Raw genomic sequence first — 21,224 nt, forward strand, 5'->3', positions numbered from 1 at the left:
CTCTACAGAAATCGAATCAAATAAAATGCAACGAGGAAAAAAAATAATAGAGTGATTTTAATTAACTGATTATTTTAGCGAAAAGAATTAGCAAGGAAGAGCCGCGAAACTCTAAGGGGGAGAAAGAAGCACTTTGTTCTTCGTATCTGTGAACCTCTCCAGAGAACGAAAAATACACGCGTGATTTATGGAACTGCGTTATCTTGGATTTCCCCCCAGACTGACTCAACTAAACCTAGTGGTCCCTAAAAGCGCGGGAATAGGTGAACACATGCGCAAAGGCAAGAACCGCGGTTTCTGGGGCAGCGTGTCTGGGGCCTTCTTGTTCCTGGAGGATGCTTCGTGGCCCGGACTTGGGAGGAAAGGGGTTAAGTCAGACCCTGACTTTCTCGGTTCAGCGAGCCCAGTTTTGTCCGTTACAGTGAACGTCGCCCCGCCGGAGCCAGCCAATGGGCGGCGGGGAGCGCCCAAGGCCGGCCCAGTGAAGGGGCGTGGCGGGCGGCTGTCACTCAGCGGTGAGGAATGACACCCGAGCGGGAGGGGGCTACGCTGGAACGCTGGGGAAGGAAAGAGAGAAGAAACAGATAAAACCAAGGCAGGGGGTAAAAAGGTGTCCCGCTCCTGTCGGAATCCAGCGGCCGCCGCCGCCGGGGGTGGGCTCCGGAAGAGCGGGCCTGGCAGGGAAGGGAGAGGACGAGCCAGGAGCGAAATCCTGCAGGCGGGGAAGAGTCAGAGGCGCAAAGAAAAAGTGATTCTGGTCGTGCGCTCCGGAGGCGCTTAGGAGGGGACTGCAGCCGCGAAGGGGCCCCCGCGGATCCTCCCCCTGCATCCTCCGAGGGGCCAGCCCCGGGCCGCCCCTCAGGGGCGCCAGGCGATGAGATAATTCAGCTGAGCAGCGAAAGGAGAGCGTCTGGCGCTGGACTGGGAGGGAGGGGGGTCTCCGGGCCGGGTGAGCCTCGGAAGTAGGGGTGAGGGTCGGCGCTGATCCCAGCCAGAGCGGGGCGGGGGCTACTGGACTGCAAAGGAGTGGGCTGCAGGGGCCTCGCGCGCGCGGGGCTTACTCGAGCTGCGGCGGCCCGCGCGCTCTGTCCAGCTCGGAGCTGCCCCGCGCCCCAGCCGCCCGGCCGGCCGGCCGCTCCGGCCCGCGGCGCAGATGGCTGTGCGCGGTACCAACACCTTGACGCCCTTCTCCATCCAGGCGATCCTCAATAAGAAAGAGGAGCGCGGGGGGCTGCCGGTGCCAGAGGGGCGCCCGGTATCCGGCGGCACACCGGTAGCAGTGGCTGGGGCGCCCGCTGTCTGCTGCTGGCGGCTCTTTGGGGAGACGGACGCGGGTGCGCTGGGGGGCGCGGAGGACTCTTTGCTGGCGTCGCCTGCCGGGACCAGAACAGCTGCGGGGAGGACCTCCGAGAGCCCGGGTGGCTGGGACTCCGACTCGGCGCTGAGCGAGGAGAACGACGGCACGCGGCGCGGCGCGGAGGAGCCGAGGGCCAGTCGGTCCAGCGGTGCCGGAGGGACCCTGGGCCTCGTGCGGCCGGCTGCCAAGGACCTGGAGGAGGAAGCCGCCGGCCGGAGCGACAGCGAGATGTCCGCCAGCATCTCAGGTTCGCTGAGAGTTCCCGGGGACGGGGGCCGGGCTGAGGGGCTGCGCAAGGAGGTCAGCCTAGTCGAATGAGGTGGGCCTGCCGTGAGCACCCTGCACCCCGGGGCCCAGGGGCTGACCCAGACCCAAAGTCCTGCACTCTGGCGCCGGCTGCTCTAACCCGCCGGTAACTGAGCCCGAGAGAAGTCCAGAGAGCCCTCAGAGCCCTGCGTCCTGGGACGAGGCCTGAGACGTCCTCCAGGCGGGGCTGGGAGGGAACATTGCACCCTGGATTTGAGTCCATCATCAATGCCTTCGGCTGGACGTGTCTGCCTCCAATCCCCCACCCCCAAATCAGTTAAGGGGGAGAGCGAGGGGCCCAGACACCTAGCACCCTGGCCCTCGCCCAACGAGCAGAGGCACTCCGAACTGGAGGTCCCGGAGCCGGGCTCCGCAGCTCAACGACAGGTAGCTAGGGACACCTTCCAGTGGGCCGCAGGCCGAGGATCTCTGAGTCCAGGCTTTGGGAGGAGGGTTTGTTTAGCTTTCTCAGACCCCAGGGCCTGCAAAGCTGTTATGGGCTGAGGACACCTGAGCTGGAGGCAAAGCCAGCAGCCAGCAGCCAACTGAAGGCAGATGGGCTGATTTAAGTCGTCCCAGACGCAGCAGAAAGAGGGACCTCCTCCGCCACGGGCTGGCAACTCCTGCGGTCAGAAAGACCCTAGTGCCTGCCCTGGTCGGGTGGACGCTGATGTAGTAGGCCTCACTCGGGCCCCGGGCAAATGGTGTCCGCCAGAGGCCGGAGCGCCGGACCTCTCTGCTAGGGGGCTGTGGGGAGAGTGCGGAAATAGCCGAGGAGCTGGCGTCAGATTCGGATGCAAGGACTCTAGACAGAGACGCCCTGCTCTAGTCACCCCCAATCCCCACCCCTTGTCTAATATCCTTGGAAGAGAGAGGGAGAAGTCCGCCCGAGGCCTGGGGGCAGCCCATTGCCGCGCTCCTCGCAGCAGTTCTGGGCGGTTGGAGGCAGAAGACTGAGTATCTCTGTGCCCAGGATCCGTCCCCCCATCTTCCCTTTCCGTGCAGCCGAGGCCTGTGTGCCGCGCGGACCCTTACGCCTGAGCCTCAGTGTGGAGAGACGGGGGGACTCAAGGAAGGAGACAGAAACGCAATCTAGAATCCCAAGCCGAGAAGGTGGTTAGGGACACATTCCAGTGGATAATGGAGGATAATCAGGCTCAGTGCCCCATGTTACTGGGGGGAGCGTGCAGCTCAGGTAGGGGAACCAGGGGCAGCTGGGCCGCACAGCGTCCAAAGCGTGGCGGAGGCCTTTGGCTGCACCCAACAGGCCTAGCTGCGGGAAGTGAGCGGGACGGGGTTCTGAGACTTGTCCCCAGGAACCTCCGGCGTCTAGGCCCTCCCCGCCACTCCGGTGGGGTCGAGACGTTTCCATTCTCCACCCCTGCCTCCACCCCCGAAGTTGAGGCCTGACCTCACTCCTCCGCAGTGCTGAGGGTCTCGTTTCTGTTTCCTCTGGGGTCCGCAGGCGACCGCAGCCCGAGGGCAGAGGATGAAGGCGTCGGTCCCGAAGGCGCTCGCGTGCCGGCGCTGTGTAGCGGTGCGGGAGGCGGCGGCAGCAGCGGCGGCGGCGCTGGCCCGGCGGGCGGCGCGGAGGAGGAGGAGGAGCCGGTGGCTCCCAAGCCACGTAAGAAGCGCTCGCGGGCCGCCTTCTCCCACGCGCAGGTCTTCGAGCTGGAGCGCCGCTTCAACCACCAGCGCTACCTGTCGGGGCCCGAGCGCGCGGACCTGGCCGCGTCGCTGAAGCTCACCGAGACGCAGGTGAAGATCTGGTTCCAGAACCGTCGCTACAAGACCAAGCGCCGGCAGATGGCCGCCGACCTGCTGGCCTCCGCGCCCGCCGCCAAGAAGGTGGCGGTGAAGGTGCTGGTGCGCGACGACCAGAGACAGTACCTGCCCGGGGAGGTGCTGCGGCCACCCTCGCTGCTGCCACTGCAGCCCTCCTACTATTATCCTTACTACTGCCTCCCCGGCTGGGCGCTCTCTACGTGCGCGGCCGCCGCGGGCACGCAGTGAGCCGGCCTGGGGCGAGGCAGGGAACGATCCCGGCTCCCCAGCTCCAGAGGGCCGCTGACGGCCGTGCAGGTTGTGCTTTGTACAGGGGCGCCCAGCCGAGGGGTCTAGTGGAGGATGAAATCCAGCCCTGGCCCTTCTATCCAGGACGAGCGCCTTGGCGACAAGACTAAGTCTGCCCGGAGGGGGGCGCCTTTTTCCAATTTGAACAGAGGCACCCTGCGGCCTAGGGGCCCTGCTCCCTCACGCCCCCCTCCCACCTGCCTGGAAGCCTTTAGACATTATTTATTATCAGGACGGCGTTGGATGGGGATTGCATCTGCCAGGGGATGGCGTTTCCCCGGAGTGGAGAGAGCTCCTGGAGACCACGTAGCCTGAATCCCCTGAATTTCAGGCCTGCCGGGAGCTTCGTGCGCTAGGCCACACTAGTTCATGGTATCCATGCTACCAATCTATGTGTATCTACATATCTATTATTTCTGGAAATTGCATTTGTAACAAAGGGGTGTGAAACTCTGGCAGCCTCTAGAAACCCCAGGCCAGGGGTTGGTTTGAGCCGTGAAGGGTTTGGTTTTCTGGCCCTCTGTCCTACCCCTCCCTGGTGTCAGAGCTCGGGTGAGGGCGCCCAGTTGGATGCTGAATGTAAAGAAGGAAACCTATGAGCACAGGGCACCCCCCAGCTTTCCTCTTTGAGGTCCAGGGCCTCAAGAAACTGGGAAGCTCCTGAAACCCCCAGACAAGGAGAGAGCAAACTCGACCCCCGGCATCCCTTCGCAGAAATTTTTTCTTTCTATTTTTTTAAAAGGAGGTTAAAACTTGTAGCACTTTTAAGTTGTTTGTATTCAAATGACGGTTATTTTTGTATTCAATGTGAATATCCCTGACCAGCCTTTCCGTGGTGTCCTCCGCAGTTCAGCGGCCGGGCCCTTTGTCTCTCCTGTCCACTCTCTGCCACTCCTGCGTCCTGACCCGGGACTGTCCCATCCCCGTTCCTTCCCCTAAGACTGGCGACCTTGTCAGCCTCTTGTCAACCTTGCCGCTTTTCGCCTCCTTAAGGGCACTGTGCACTCAACTAGACTATTAACGTTAAAAAGATTTGTGAAGTTTGGAAACGCTATCGCTGTATTTTTTCCCTTTAATTTATAAACTTTTAGTTTAACATGCCTTCCTGGACGCTTTGTTTTCTCTGAGCTTCTCTCCGCCGGGCTTTGGGGAAACCAGAAACATGGAAATATCTGGGGTACAGTTTCCCAACTTCTCAGTCTGGGACCCAGGATGCCTGCTCCTGGGGGCAGCCCCACTGGAAGGGTGTAGGCCTGTGCAGCCCAGGAAATCAAGGTTTCCCAGTCTTTGCAAGAAGCAAAGATGAATCCCACTAGATCAGGAATGGATCCCACCGGTTCCCTTTTCCTCGTGGGCATTGGTTTCAGAGTTCAGGAAGAGCCCATAGCCAAACCCGAGGCCAATTGTCATCTCTCACCTTAACCTGCTGACCCCTCCAACTGCTACATCCTCTCTGCTTTCCAACTTCCCAAGGTTGCTCTGAAGTGATTCTGGTTTTGTTTTGTTTCTAGAATAGGCCAGCAAAAACTTTCGCTGAGATTCTGAAATGATTAGGGTGAAGGAGGAGACAATAGAGTGTTTCCCGGGTCGGGGCACCTGCGCTTTGACCTCTGCCAGGTACAAATGGTACTTCCACTCCTCAGGGGCCAGCGTCATTGGATCCGCACAGAAGCCCAAGGCTGGGGCACAGAATGGGCCGGGGGAGGGTTGGTTGTTACCCCATTCTACAGATGAGCAAGCCCTGCCGGTGTTCCCAGAGTTCCCAGAACGCCATGGTTCCACCAGAGCAAAATGCCCTCCTCTACCCTTCGCTCACCCTGGCCCCGGGAGCGCAAGGAGGGGTTAAAGCCACAGTGTCCCTGGTGCGCAGCCTGAGCTAGGAAACGCTGAAACCAGCCCGAAGCTACTTTCAGTTTCACCCGGAGCGGAAGGGCCGACCCGCCCTCCTCCTCTGCCCGTGACCTCACCAAATCTCGGGACACCAACTCCTCACCCTCCCACTCCCCACCCCCAGCCTTGGTGCCCCAAAGGCCTTGGCTGGGCCTCTGCAGCACCTCGGGCCAGGCGGAGTGGAGAGTCTCCATCAGCCTTTAAGAAGCTATTCCCCTCTTCTGGAAACAGAGAAATGCGAAGGTAAAGGCACAGGCTCTCGGGAAGTGCGCATCCTCACCCCCAAGTCCAACTACCTTCCAAACGGCTCCTGCAATCATTTTGTTTCTTTGTAACATGTTTAAGGCTTCTATTTTAATTTCCTACTCATGAATGCATTTTTTGGTAAAAAGAACATTTCGGATAATGCTAGAATCTCCTCCTTTCTCTCCGGAGGTCGCCACTATTGATTTTATTTTAGGGGGGGGGGTTGATTTTTCCCCCTTCTGAAAATGGCAGTTGGTTGTGGCTGCGTCCTAAAAGGGTAGTTTGTGCTCCACCTTTGAGGGTTTGGAGTCAGGAGAACTGGGCAGTTTCTTCCGAGAAGGCAGGCGGCGTCCCTACCTCTTTCGCACCCTCTTCGGGCTCCCCACCTAGGCCAATTCTGCTGGGCTGGCTCGAGAGGCCCGCGGGAAATGACTCAAACGAATTAAGTCTGACCGGGATTGTTGCAGTTTCACTCAGAACCGCCCCGTGGCTGTGAGATCTGAGTCAGGAGGCTGAGGCAGCCCCCGGTGCAGCCTGGCCTCTGTGGATTTCCCACTGCATTTCGCGACCCAAGGCTGGTGTCTTTAATGGGCCCCACACCGCAGACGCGGCTCCCGTTGGAAGTTGGCGGTGTAACTATTTTCATTCCCTCTTCCTTCTGCACTCACTTTTTTTAAAAGATGAGAAGCAGCTGGTCCTGTTCCCTGCCTCAGGGGATCCCTGCTCTGAGCGCTCGGAACCCATGGGTCTGGCCGCAGGGAGACCCTGCCGCCTGAGCCCAGTGGGCTTCTGAACGCTTCTGCTTTCTCAGACCCTTTCCACCCTTAGCGAATCTCAGAGCTGGCTTTGGGGACCACTGAGGACCCACACCCAGACATGGGTCAACTAAGGCAGGAGGAATACTAGAAAAGGGGTGGAACACGCTGTGACCCGTTCCGAAATTGGTCCCAAGGATCAAGAAGGTTCAGCCCACAAATCTCGTTGGGGGCTGCAAATTTGGGATTCATTGGCTCCCAGGCATCTCTGATGTGTGTGTAATTCAAACTTCCCTTCCTGCCCATCAGCCTGTGGGGCTTGACCTTGGTGATCCCAAGCTGAGTCTCACTCCCAGTGAGTGAAGGGGTTTTGAGGGGCTCTCAGACCCCCAAGAGTAGCTGGGAAAAGCTTGGCCAAGATGGGGGAGTGTGGGGATGGGTTCCCTTCTGCAAGTAAATGGCTTCACGGCAGCTCTAGCAAAGGGGGAGAGGGTGACAGTGAATCTGACTCCATTTGAGAAGGTCTGAGGGGGACTAAAATACTAGGACCCCATGCCTCTAACAGGTGGTGTAGTGGTAGCCACGTCCCCAACCCTGAGAGGCTGCGAAGAAGTGGCGTCAGGTGGAGCAGAAACTGGTGGGCTTGGTAGAGCCACAGCTAGCGTCCCACCCGGGCAGGACCTCACCCAAGCCCTGCAGGCATCCTCCAGGCAGCGTCCTGTGACTCACACTCCCAACTGGCTGCTGGAGTTCGGTGGCAGCCAGGCTGACACTTCACCCATGTTCCTTGGGGTTCACCAGGATAGAATCCCCACTCCCGCGAGTCCATGGAGTCCCCCTGGCTTTACAGAACAACTCCTGCTTTAAGAAAAGCCATCGCCAACAGACTCTGAGCCCCAGGGAGAACTAGACATTTCCCAAAACCCATCCCTCGAAACTGGTGGAGGAGAAACTGGGCCAAAGGCATGAGAAGAGGAGCGAGGCCAAGAAGCACAGGTGCTGGGGCCCAGGCCACAGCCCAGCGGAGACACTGTGGGGCTTCAATCTTGCAGGTCACCAACCTCCTCCTGACAACAATCTTAACTGGGAACCACCCCGAGTGCGTGGGGACTGCAGGACACAGCAAATGCTTGAAAGCGCTCTGCAGGTAGGTAGAGGCGGGTAGTTGCACTGGCTGGTGGTGCCTGGCTACTGCAGGGGCCAAGGTCAACCGTGAAGGCTGCTCCATGAGCCACGAAGGAAGCACGAACAGAGGCTCCTAATCTGAGGGAGGCCTGGAGGAGCAGCCATGGAATACCCAAGGACAACAGCAACAGTCACGGTGACTCCATCTGTGTGGGTGTCACGCTGTCCCACCCCAGTTCCCCGTGGCCACCTTAGCCCAGTTCAAAGATGGGGAAACTGAAGCTCAAAGAGGCAACGTGATTTGCTTGAAAGTCACTGGCCCTTAAGGGACGGAGTCAGGGATTGGAAGCCTAGGATTGGAGACGGTAGGGTGGATGGCCTGTCAGGGCTGACCTCCCCCAGGTTTGGCTGTGGGGTGGTTGGATCACAAAGTGTGGGTATGCTTTGAAAACCAAAAAGCACTATACAACAGGTATGGACTTTCTATTATTGTCACCATTATTATTATTATTAACTTCTGGGCAGTGCTGAGTTGGCTGATACGAGACAATCTTCCTTGAACTCCTGCCTCCGGCAGAGGTTTCCAAGCGCCCCGTGGTGTGCTCGGTGAAGGGTCCTCAGGTGTGCAGACACGGGACCTCCACACGTTTCCAATTCTCCTGATAAATATGTTTTAAAAATGAGGAAATGCCACAAATACCACAGCAAGGTTGCAAAAAAAAAAGTGTGTTGTACTGTAAATGGTTACATCATGTAATAAATCAAGTTTTTTTTCTGTAGTTACACATAGAAGTTATTCAACAGAAATCGGGTTGTTCAAATCGTTAAAGCATTTATAAAAGAAGATTGATTCCCAGGGCCCTGTGAGCAGGGGTGGTCCAGTGGGGGCCCAGGTTATGCTGAAAGGTGAACTCCTTTCAAATCTGTTGGGTGTGTATGCGGCTGTACCTCCTATGAAGGAAAGACAACAGTCCGTTTGGGGGGCAATTCGCTAATGTGAGAACTGGGCAAACGCTCGCACCCCGCCTGGGGCGCTATTACAGTTGCAGCTCTGTGCTCTCAGGCAGGCAGGGAAGGCCAACAGCGTGGCTTCTGGCAGACACGGAGCTGAACCAGAACTGGTCAAGCCGGCGAATAGCACCTCTCTGCTCCTGTTGGGATGTCAAGTTCAAGGGAATACTGGATAGCTGCGGGAGCTGGGGCATCACTTTCCCTGGAGCCTCCTTCGAGGTAAGCTCGCTCCGGGCAGTTTCCTCCGGGCTTTCGTGAGTGCGCGGGGTGATACGCTTCTGCGGCCTAAGGCCCGCACTCTATCCACTCTCCCTCACACAAGTACCCGGGTTTTCTCACTGAGAGCCCCGCCCACAGCCCCTGTTGGGGGCCTGGAGCCTTGCGGAGTCAGGAGCGCGTGGTCCCTGCACGGGCCCGAGGGTCTCCAGGGGCGTCTGCCTCACACCACTCACTGTTTCCGCAATTGCAACTTGCAATTCTGGCATGAGGATGCAGGGCAGGGGCTGCACAGCCCTGGGAGCTTCTCGGAGTGACCTTTCGGTCCCTGACCTGTCTCCTCCTGCCAGGCCTCGTGGGGAGCAGCGCTCCCTACAACTGGGGCCTGTGCCCCGGCGCTTAGGGGAGTGCGGCCCTGGAAACCCTGCATACCCCAAGGTGCAAAGTGTGTCTCTCCAGCCTGCACACTGCAGGGTGGGAATATCAGATAGGGTTCAACGGCTTAGAGATCCGTGGAGGGATTCTGCCTCAGGCCTGGAGTTTTCAGGCAGGAGGCAGCTTTTGCCACTGACTTGATGAATCTTAGGCAATGAACTTCCCTTTGTATATCTATTTTTTAAAAAGTTGTGAGGCAGCTTTTAAGGCTGCTGGAAAACGTTTGGAGTCCATGCCACCTCTGGTTTGGAGTGGGGGTACCGGGCAAAGCCATTTTCTGCTTTAAACAATGAGCCATGCCCTTTGAGAGCACGGTTTTTTTTGGGGGGGGGTAATGTTTTATTTTTTTAAACAGGATTTGGGCTGCCCTCCAGGCCTCCGCAACGTTATCTCTGGGCTCTCTTCTGTCTCTTCTGGGTGGTCAGTTGTATTGGAAAGTCCAGCTTTTTTCTCCAAGAGGACTTTTCCCCACCCACTGTGCTTGGGAGGGAGGAGATTTGAAACCAATCCACCTCTGCGGCCCGCACAGAGCTTCGGAGAGTCCCTTGTCCTCGGATGGAAAACATGTTAAGAAGAAGAAGAAGAAAAAACCCAAATGCCACAAGTGCTTTCTCTCCCCTGGTCCACCAGAAAGCAAGGGTGGGCAGCACGCTGTAAAACAAGAGCTAGTAAAGCCGCTTATTTTAATAAGCTTATTAACATTTTTGAATGGCTCCCCTTGTGCGCGCCAAGGCCTCCCTCGGTGCACCGCCGAGCTGTGCGGCGGGGATTTTTACGCACCTACAAGCACACAGGCGCGCGGGTGCTGCTGCCCTCCTCACCGGGGGCCTGGCGGGGCGGGGTTGGCCAGGGAGCGCCCAGGTGCCAAATCAGGACCACCGCGTACCCTCCGGTCCACGCCTTGCGGCGCGCGGGCAGCCAGACTGCAGCCTTTGCAGGGTACATTGCTGCTTCGGGTCAGAGGTCGCCGAGGAGCTCAAATAACCTTGTAAATGGTCCGTAATTGTCCCCGCAGCGTCAAAGGATTCGCAGGTCTGAGGGCTTGTCCCGCCTCACTACGAGTTTGCTTGTGTTTTTGCAAAGGGCGTGGATGGAATTGCCATTCTCCTTGCGCAGGTGTAGCTCGTATTCCTCGGGCGCGGGTCTTGGCCCCCGGCGACCTCCGGAAATCCCTGTCTTCCGGGGATTCCTGCTTCCCAGGGAGGCCCAGGACCCCGGCCCTCCTTCTCTTTTCGGGGAAGTCGAGCGCTGTGTCCTTGGCCTCTCGGGACTGTGGGGAAGTAAGCTAGAGACGCACAATGTAGAGGAAGACTAGAGAAGAGACGCGCAAGGACCCAGGGCCGGTGAGAGAAACAGCGGGTTGACAGGGAAGACCTCGCCTGGCTTAAGTCCCTCCGTGTTCTAAAGGCCTATGCTTACAGGTCTCAGGCTTTCTCAGAATCGACCCTCCCCGCGAGTTTTGATTAAAAGTCCCTCCTGAGTCCGTTCCTCCGTCCCGAGCCTCATCATTCGGCCCATTGGTAAGTGACATAGGGCTCCACCGTGCGCTGTCTGGTCGTGGGACCGCTGGGAAGACAGGTCCCGGAGCGCTGGTACAGCAGCGCCCCACTGCCTAGCCCGGTCTGTCCTTCTTTGACATCCAATACTATTGGGAGGACTCATGAATAAGGACCAAGATCCTTCAGCTTTGTCCTTGTCTGTCCCCTCTCCACCCTCCTTTCTACTTGGCCCCCCTGGCTCTGAGCTCATGGCCACTGGTGGGTGTGAGGCTGGCGGAGGGCAGGGGGACCAGTGGAGCTCTCCAGAACCTCACCCAGTTCTCCTTCCCCCAGAGGCGCACAGGTTCTGGGGGAAAACCTGAGTGTGAGAGCCTGGCGTGTCTGGGGTCAAGTTCTCTGGCCACCAGGTTTCAGATTCTTTTTGACACCCAGGCAGCCGGTTTAGCTGTGAGCAAACTCCACACAAACATATCATCTCATGCTTGATCACACTAAAATGCACAGAATACCTGACCAGCTAAGGGTTGTAAAAAATCATGGCTATGAACAAACATTTTCTTTGGGGTTTATGTATGTGGAGTGGGGGTAAGTGGTCCAGTTTGGAGACTGGACAGACTGGAAAGGGCCAGCTGTCCCACAGAATGCAGAAACCTGGGCAGAATGGCTGTGGACCCCCTTGGAGAGGTATTGGCAGGTGGTCCTATGGAAGGACTGCACTCAGGAGACCCTTGTGCCTCGGCTGCCCCCAACCCTTGGGATGAGCCCCGGCTCACGCCCCAGTGTTGGGTTCTGATTGTGGGCTAAAAGCATTGCTGCTAGTTGAGTTGGCTGTTTTCCACTGCCCTAGCTCTCTGGATTCTCAGCTCAGGGACTGGCACATAGTAAGCACTCACATGTTTTTGGAGGAAAGATTCCTACTGTGCAGCGTTTTATGCTTCAAGAACGGACTCTTCACTCCATTTCCATGGAATCTCATGGCAGGTAGTTCAGGCCATGGGAGCTGGAGAAGCTGGTGGTTCCTCTAGGAATGCTCAGCTGGGAAAGCTGAACTCAGGCGCGAGGTCTTTCTGGTTCTCCAGAGGGAAGGCAGTGAGAATTTCATCCTGAAAAACCCCACAGGAAAAGAGCATGGATTTGAAACTAGGCCATTCATGCAGAACTCACTGGAGCTGCTGTGCTGAAAGTACAGAGAAAAATCCCCCAACAAAGATGGGATAGTCTCAGAGCCTTGTGCTTCCTGAGCAATGGTGCTCACAGCCTAACTGACTCTAAGTGTTGCAAAGTTAAAGGCAGAACTTACCATTTAAAAGCATTATCTCTGGAGATGGTAAGAAGTGGTCAGGGAGTGTGGAGCGATTGTCAAAACAGCCAAAGCAGTGAAAACAGTCCAGCCCCACTGGAAACCTTCGAGGCAGCAGGTTCTGTGGACCCTTTGCAACTGCAGTTGGGGTTTTTAACTCAATATACAGGCTTTCAAGGTTGAGGAAAGGAATACATAAGCGGGAGCCTTGTTTCCCAGTGGACGTCTTCAGTGCACAAGACCCTGCAAAGGAATTTATTTTAAATAATTCTTTCCTAAGATGTCTACCATTCATTAGGTTTACAGTTGTTCGCACAGTGCTGCAGGAGGTGAGATACTCCCCACAACTGGTCCTCCTGTTCATGGGAGGCTGATGTCCTGCCTTCAGCTTCACATTCAACCTGGAGGCCAACGCAGCTCGGGAGCACACTCGGGAAGACCGCCGCAGTGTGCCCTGGGAAGGGGGACCTGCTCCTCACAGGTGCTCACCAGGGCAGGTCCTCAAGGGAGCTCGAGAGCAACTATAAACCTAGTTTCTTTTTTGAAGAGAATGATTTTTTGTTTTAGAACAGCTCTGACCTGTTTCTGCCCCCTTTCCTGGTTCATCCATGTATTTGTCCAACTTCAGCAGGAATCGTTAGGCGCCTACTCTGAGCACCAGGGATGCGCGGAGGCAGGCCCGCGCGCCCGGGTGGAGGCTGCTGTCTAAGGGGAGACAGGAATGTCAGTGCCAGGAGGAAAGTTGAGCGGGCTGTGGGGTAGTGGGCAGGGGCGCGGGGGATTATTTGTGGCAACAGCCAAGGTAGGTCACTGGGATGTAGAATGTTTGTAGGAGAGCTTTCGGTGCGCTGATGGCTAGCGCCGCGTCGCTACCTCCTGGTTCCACCACGTCTATTCCGGGCTGCCTTTCTGTCTCTGTGTCCCTTCTTTTCGGGCCTTTTCTGAGCCTTCCCTGCTCCGAGTGTGCGTGGGGGTGGAGACCGGGCCCAGGGCCCTGAGTGCGGTCGCTCTGCCCTTTTAAAGGACTCCTCCTTCTGCGGAAGGCCTGCGGGAGCGTCTAAGAGGCGCGGCCGCAGCACCCAGGCAACCTCGTCCTCTGTCACTAGCGCTGAGAGCTGCTGGAAACGCCGAGAAGTTTCCGGAGGGGCCTGAGGGCAGCTGCTGTTATCCCTCCAAGCAGCCCTCCCAGCCTGCGCGAGCCAATCACGATCGGATAACCAGCGCCTAATTTAGCGTTTAATCTCTTTCCCTAAGTGCTTTACGTAAATTCTTTCATTTATTCCTCCCGGCAGCAATTACTGGTACTACTACCCCACTTCGGCGATCCACCCTAGGCTTCGGCTATTGCTGGCGGAGCTGGGGTTCAAACCAGACTGTGTGGCTCCTAACTGCTCAGCGCTGGCCGCCTTTCCGCTGGGCTCCCCACCGCAGGGCCGCCGCGATGAGCTCCCATTTACAGGGGAGAAGGCCCGGAGAGAGTGAGCTCCGTCAGGCACCAAGCTAAATGTTTTAGGTTCCTTAGTGCACTTCATTTTAACAGTCTCTCTGAGAGGCAGAACTTGCGCTCCCCGGCGAAGGTGGAAAGAAAACCAGGTTCAACCCATGACTGTGCAGGTCGAAATGGCAGCGTGATTTGAGGCTTTGGAGGCAGGGCCAGGCTCAGGTCCTACTTCTGCTTCTTCCCAGCTTCGTGGTTTTGGGGTGAGTTTCTTAACCTCTAGCCCTCGGTTTCCCTCGTGGAAGAATGGAGTCATAGTTTGGCTGGGAGACACATGGAAACGAGGTAGGCAGAGCCCTTAGGAGTTGGTGCCTAGCACCTATCAAGCACTGAGGAAGTCTGCAAGGCTGCCCAGGACCAGCTTTTCCAGACTCTCTCCCTGTGTCTTCTTCCCACCTGCAGAAGGGGGAGAATTTCCCCCAAGTGTCCCACTGGGGAGACATGGGGGAACAGTAAATTGCCTTTTCATCTTCGTCGGGGACTGAGGCAGCAGCCTGTAGAGGAAAGCTTTTTTAATTCGGACCCCATTTACCGATCCTTGGTGACTAACAGCGTGATTCCCGGTGACATCGCGGGTCTTGTGTGCGGGTGTCTGGGGCAGGCCCTGAAGGGGAGGCGGGGTGGAGAACTCAGTTCCCCTCGTCATACCTTTTGATATGGTGGAGAGGGTGGTACAAGGTCTAGCGAAGGCACATGGCTCTGAGTTCACCCCTCCGTGATTTTCAGAGATTCTGGCTTCTTAACGCCACATTCCGCCTCTCCCTGTCCCGCTGCCACACACTGCAGACCCATCACGGGAGTCCCCAGCGGAGCAGAGACAGGGGGTCCAGGAAGGAAGAGGGGGTCTCACAGGTTCCAAGAACCTCTAGTGATCTGTGCTGACCATATTTGATCTCATTTAATCCTCAGGAGAACCCCAGAAAGTGGATGGGATTATCTTTCCTTTACAGATGAGGGAGCAAAGTTCAGGAGGGTCAAGTGACTAGGGCAGGGTCACACAGCTTACAAGTGGTGAGCAAGGAAGTCGCCCCTGGGCCTGTAGGACTTCAAAGCTTCCAGCTACTGCCTGGGACACCTCTGTGGCCCCCTCCCCCTCCTGGGGTGGGGGCTTGGTGGTGAAGAAAGGAGGAGGAGCCCAGGGAGGGGGTAGAGGAAGGGGGTATTAATTCTCTGGGCAGTCCCGTATTAAGAAAACACCGGGCCCTGGCTCGCCTCCTCCCTGGGGCCGAAGCTCGGCCTCCTGAAGGCGAGGCCTGTATATTTGTAGTTTGATTCCGCCCGTCAAGGCTAATTTCTCCCTACAACTTAATGGACTCGGCCTGACGTGCGTAATGATTCCTAATCACGAACGTTATTTTCGCTAGCGCGGAGACATGTTCCAGTTGTTGTGACAGATCGCGTTTCAGCCATAATGACGGAAAATTACCATTTCTAATTCTCCGGTTTTTGACACCTAAATCCACAGACCATATGTGGCAGGGGGAACTCTGGGCCCCGGGGTCCTCCCTCCCGAAGGCAGTGACAAAGCGATCCTGCCCAGTGGTGCTCCCGCCTCAAGGGGCCCTGGGAATAGACTTTGCTGGATCCTCAGCCTTCCGGCCTCTCCTTCCTCCACCTTGGGGTCCTCTGCCACCAGTGACAAAAACTAAAGCTCAGAGAGGCCAGAGACTGATGCATTTTCAGGGCCCTATGTTACAGATGGGACCACAGAGAGGCAGAGAGGGGAGTGCAGCTTGTCTGAGATCTCCTAGGCAGTAATGGAGGGTGTGTTTTCCTCCGAACCATTGTGGAGTCCCCAGCAGTGAGACTGTTGTGTCCCTCTGCCCTGGACAGGGAGACCTCACTCGTTTCTTTATTTGCAAGCCTCAAACTTTACTCCATTAAGTTGTAGGAAGAAAGTCTGTTAGAGCGCTGACAGGGTGTGTGGGCTAAGCACACAGGAAGAAGTTGAGGCACAGGGAGTTTAAGTCATTTGCCCAAGATCACAGAGCTGGTAGAGATGGGTGTACAGCCCAGAACCTGGGAATTTAACAGCTTTCTAAGGTCATGCAATTTGCTTCGACCTCTCACGTTCAGCTCTAACCCAAAGGGGGGTGGGGTGGATTATTATCCTCACTTTAGGTGTGAAGAAATTGAGTAGGTGAGAGCCAAACATGAGACTCTCATGTCCTTGTCTTAGTTGTTGTCCACTTTAGGGTTGCCCCAGAGAACCCCATTGTTAGCCAACATTCCCTAGTTTGCTTCTGGAGTCGCTGCCTCTGTGCACCTCCCACCACCCTCACTTCAGGTGTGGGTCTGGGCAAGGCCCTGAGGATAGAGGAGTGAAGAGATACAACCCCTCCACGGGGGTTCACAGTGACACTCGCATCTCCTGGGTGTGAGGGTCCCAATGTTGACCGATGTGCACTTGTTCTGGGGAGCAGGAAGTACACCTGGTGAGTGTCTGCTCAGAATTTGCTAACCCTGCCTGAGGAATCTGTCACAGAACCTCAGATTCATCTTCTGTAAGACAAGGGTTGAAAAGGTCCACCTCTAAAAATGGCTGAGAAATTGGTAGAGTCCTCCCATCCAGGCACTGGGAAGGTGCCAACCTTCATGGGGACTCCCCTGCATTGGGTGCAGGTGCTAAGGAACGTGCCCCAATAGGGCAAGGAAGCCATAGCTTTCCCTAGAGGGTTCTGATGAGTCACTGGAAGTTAGCTGTCACTCTGAGCCCAGGGCGACACAGGCGTTTAGAACAGGTTGTGGAAGAGCTCTGGGTCTTTGCTGTGAAGTCCATTCTGCTAGGGGCCCCTGCGTTTGCAGATGCGCTCTGCTCCAAGCACACTCCTCTTTCCCAACACCAGCTTTGACTCAGAAGGGTCGAGGAGACCCCGGCGCACACCCAGAAAACTGACCTCTGGAGAAGAGGTCACAGGCCAAGGTCTGAAAGCCATGCCCGGCCTCTGTGCTGCTTTGCGCCACATCCACTAGTAGAGTCATTTGTCCTCAAGCCCGCGACCAATGGGCTCTTCACTCCACCTCCCTCCTGCGTGGCCTGTGCCTTTCCCTGCAACCAAGGTCTGCTGGGGACCCACTCAGTCACTGCCCCAGCTTCCATTGTTGTTTCTACACCCAGGGAGGGGTGGGCAGAGGACGAGGCTGAGATGCACCAACTAGTGTAAACGCTAAAGCAGCTGCCTTCTCTGGAGCACCTACCCCGTCCTATCCCCAAAGTCAGCCTTTATTGATTAAAAAGAAATGTTTTGGGAATACATTTTTCAGACACAAATGAGTTGGAGGCTTCCACAGAGGGTGACTAAAGACAATTAACTATCAGGATAAACTAGGAGCCTATTTGGCTCAATCTCTTGGCCAACTTGAAGTCAAAGTGGTTCATGTCTACTGTGATTCTATGTTTTGGTTACTTATTAAATCAAAGAATAACAGATTCCTTCCACCTCCTTCCTTGATGGAAGGATGTTTGTGAAAGGGCTTGGTAGCCACCAGAGGCTTGGTAAGCAAAGAGCGTTGGAGGTAGCTGGCCCACACTTTTCCCTATAATAGGGGCATACCCCAGGCGGAGAGCCCCTCTGGCCTTCCTCATTCAGGATCCAGGCACCATCCACAAGTCTCAAACTGACAAGAGTTGTATTGACTGTTCATTTTTACTGATTTGGAGACCGAGGCTAAGTATGGGGGTAGAGGCTCTCTTCTTTTCCTGAGGGTGCTTGGAGCTTTATATCAGTACAGAAACTCCATCCGATAATGACACCCTTCCCTACAAATACGTTGGAGGAAAAAATGTGGTAGCTATTGGCACAGAGGCCTCTGCACAAGAGAGTCTTCGATTTCACTTCTAGCAGAGAATCATTTACAGCCCAACTGCCTGGGAGTCAAGCTTTAGCCTGCTTTTTACTGCTCGTATGACATAGGCCTCATGAGTGTGCTCATCTGTAAATTGGGGTCAGCCATACAACCTACCTCCTAGGCTTTTGCTGAGTATGAAATGTTTTAAAACTTGTAAATGGCTTAGAAGTGTGCCTGGCACATAATACATGGTTAATTACTGGTGCTTGGCATATAAGCAATTAATACATGGTAGCCATCTTCAAAGATGCCCTGTGGCTCACAAGGAAGCTGAGTCTTTGCCTGGGTTTTAACAAACAACTGTAGACTGAAGCTACCACACATGGATGGAGCCCTACAAAGCAATGTTTTAAGTGTTGCCTAGGATGGCAGTTTGGAGCCGGGCCTTTCCAGTCAGAGGCCTGTATGTCTGCCACTTACTAGCCAGGAGCTTGAACTAATAATCTGTTTGTGCCTCAGTTCCTTCTTGTGTAGATGATTTTTTTTAAAAAAGACAAACATAAATCATTTATTTCAGTGTCTGGCATTCAGTAAGAGTTCATTATCATTAGCTTTTGTTCCTTCCTAGTAAATAAACTGCCTTTAGAGGCACTACCCAGTCCAGAGGGAGATGATGTAATTGGTAAATGCTGTGATGACTGTGGTTGATTGCTCAGGGACAAGGACTTTAGCAAGGATCTGAGTTCAAGACTGACATGCTCACTTGCCGTTCAGTGGCCTTGCACCTGTCACAGCCTGTGTGAGCCAGCTGCCACCTCTCCAAGGACGATACCAATCTCCACTTCGCAGAGACTCCAGAATTTCCTCATAGGAAGAGCTCTGGGGTCTGGGGGTAGCTGGAAGTTTGCCTTTAAGCTATTCTGGCAGAACAAGCACACTCTTGACTTGGGTATGTCCTTGTGATCCACTGGAAGGGAGGCTGCAGGCCTGGTGCTTCGGCTGCCCAATGCTGCTCTGCCCACTCCTACAGGGCGAAATGCTGTGCCAACCTCCCATTGTCATTCCCCAGGTCTGTGGCTGGGACAGACAGGTGGCATTCTAGTCTGAACTGGGCACTTGCTGCTTAGTCCTTCACAAAATGCCAGCGTGAGGGCCGAATTCATCTGGGGCTCCCTGGAAGACAACGCTGATCAGAAATCCGCATCCCTCGCATCTTAGTTACCAGTACAGTGTGCCGCGGAGGCACTGAACGGCCCACAGGCTTCAGCACCGATTTTGCGGATTTAGGATTAGAGCGTGTGAAATGCCTGGCAATGCGCCTAGCACACGGTACTGGAGCAAAGGACGTCCCTATTGTTAAGTCCCATCGTAAATGCCTGGAACAAGAGGGACTATGCAGGACCGTCTGGGACGTGTTTACAAGAAGGCTCAAGGTTTGTTTCTAAGCTTTCCCCGAAGAGCCTTTGAAAGGCCCGTGGGGCAACTTCCGTCCGTTTCACTGAAGCACATTTGTAGCTGAGAGACCTTTGTATTGGCATTTCCCTCAGATATGAGACTGTCTCAGGCGTTCACTTCGGAAAAGGTGCGGCTGGGGTCTCTTGGCGCCCAGCGCCTGTGCGCAGGAAGGTGGCGGAAGCCTGGGCAGCGGCGGCATCGGCAGCTTCTCTCGGCAGCTCTTCGTCTGCGCCGGCGGTTGGTTTTGCGGCACCTGGTCCGCGCCCCGCGGCCCTGGCACTTCCCGGGGGCCGAGGGGTGGCCTCCGCCAGAGCGCCCAGCGTGCGGGCTCCCCCCTCGTTCTCCGCGTGGGTACCCTTCCTTCTGGTCCATATGGAAAGGTTGTTGGCAGGACCAGGAAGGGTGGATGTCGCGCTGCACTCTGAAGCAGGCTAATGAGAGACACAGCTCACGATTTGATGAGCTTTCCATAGGGACCCGCCACCAGGACAAGCTACATACGCTCATCAATTTGTCACATCTGTTCTATGAGAGACATATTACCCCCATTTGACAGATAAGAGGACTGAGGTACAAACACCAATGTCTCTGTGGTCCTACAGTTAACAGACGATGGAACCTGGATTTGAACCTGACAGTTCGTGTCTCTAACCACAACTCTGTGCAGCCTCGGCTGCTTCCCTGGGGCCCACGACGGTGCCTGACATCTGACTTTCCGTAGGCTTCACTCAACGTTCACGGGAAGAGGAAGGCGTTGTTATCCTCGTGTTGCCAAAGACCAGCGGACAGAATTGCCGCGACAACCCCGCGGGGAAGGGAAACGAGGCCGCGTTGGCGGTCTTCTCACCTGCGACCCAAATGGCCTCCGTGATGGTAATCGCGGTGGCAGAAAGCCACTAGCTTAATAAACACCTTGCCTGTAATACCTGGGCTATTGTGTGGGTATGTGTGTGTGTGTGTGTGCGCGCCCGCGTGCCAAGCAGAGCACGACGGTCTGTGAATTGAGGCTCTTGGCTTGGCGGGCAGAGGACGCTGATTTAGTTTCATTCCCGGAGTGCTCCAGTCGGAAGGTCACCCCACTGCCACGGAATGACTCACCGTCGTGCCCAAACACCGAGCCCATCCAGGGTGCTGGAGGCCGAGGCACGCGAGCTAGGAGTGCGTGTGTAACGGCGGTTCCGGGACGGTGCTGGGCAGCCGCGCGGGTCTCATCCGCGACCCCACTCCCAACCCCCGGGCACCGCGAGCAGAGAAGACTAGGCCGGGAATCTGGTCCGCATAGTGGCTGGTGTACCGGGGGCGGGTGGGATGGGTGGGAGAGGGGAGGTAGGCCAGCAGTGAGTGGAGAGGAACCCCCCCCCCCCGTGGTGAAGGCCCGGCGCCGGTGGGATGGGATGGAGTAGGGGCCACAGGTAGAAGTGTTTGGGGTGGGATGGGGTTGCCGGGGTGCATACCAGGCCCTCGTGGAGGTCACCTAGCCCGACGCACAGGTACCAGCCAGGCAGTGCCTCCCACTCCCTCTTCCCTTCCTACTTCCCAGGGGCAGAAGGTGAAGCTGGCTGTAACCTGCCTCTGCCCTCCACGCTGGGCATTCCCTCCCGGTCCCAGGAACCCCAGCAATCAAAGTGCGGGGAGCAGGTGGAGGGGAATCCATTCAGGTATGCGGGAGCGGGAGCGGTGAATCTCCCAAATCTTAGCAGCGTCGCGCCCTGCGGGACGCTGCGCTTGAGGGTAGAGCTTCAGCCACGCAGGGCCGCTTCCCGCACCCGGCTTTGGGCATCCCCACTTTGTCCTGCAGGTTCTTCTTCTGTAAGACAAGCTGGCAATGCCTCCCTCATTGCGTAGCAGGAGAGGGGCGAAGGTGCTTCCCCAACGAGAAAGCTCCGGCTGGTGTCAGGGCCCAGCAGACCCCCCACTTCAGCATGCGTAAACATTCAATGGCGAGTGTGCTGGGTTCAGTGGCTGAGGGTGGGGCCCAGGATCCGCAGTTTTACCCCTCGGGTGGTCCTGGTGCACATGGTTCAGGGACCTCACAGGGAGACGCCCAGAGCTGCAGGGCGCGTATGTAGGGGGAGTGGAGTCGGGCCTTGGCTGGATCAGCCTGTGCTGGGAGCCACTGTGCTCTGGGCACTGGGGACACCGGAAGGGCCGAAGACCCTCCCTCGGGGAGCGGACAGTTTAGCAGGGGAGAGCCAGGCCTTCATTTAAGCCCCTTCCTCCAGCCAGGCCGCCCGCAGTGAAGGCTGCAGGGTCAATGCACCGTCTCACA

General features: G+C 56.4%; 1 protein-coding gene across 2 annotated transcripts in view; it reads left to right on the forward strand.

Moving 5' to 3' along the window:
* Nucleotides 1–557: 557 nt before the first annotated feature.
* Nucleotides 558–21,224, forward strand: part of NKX3-2 (NK3 homeobox 2) — a 32,905-nt gene continuing 12,238 nt past the window's right edge. Inside the window, exons 1-2 of one of the 2 annotated variants that reach the window (XR_008426706.2) lie at nt 558–1,604; nt 3,129–4,108. Coding sequence is in view for 1 of the 2 variants with exons in the window: in XM_053922951.2 (XP_053778926.1) it covers nt 1,154–1,604; nt 3,129–3,676 (999 nt within the window). In the remaining variant the exon portion in view is untranslated. Of the gene's footprint in view, nt 1,605–3,128; nt 4,838–21,224 lie in introns of those variants that run through there. The other variant, XM_053922951.2, reaches the window with a different exon arrangement.

This window comes from Desmodus rotundus, chromosome 4, assembly GCF_022682495.2.
Source record: "Desmodus rotundus isolate HL8 chromosome 4, HLdesRot8A.1, whole genome shotgun sequence".
Classification (NCBI taxonomy): domain Eukaryota; kingdom Metazoa; phylum Chordata; class Mammalia; order Chiroptera; family Phyllostomidae; genus Desmodus; species Desmodus rotundus.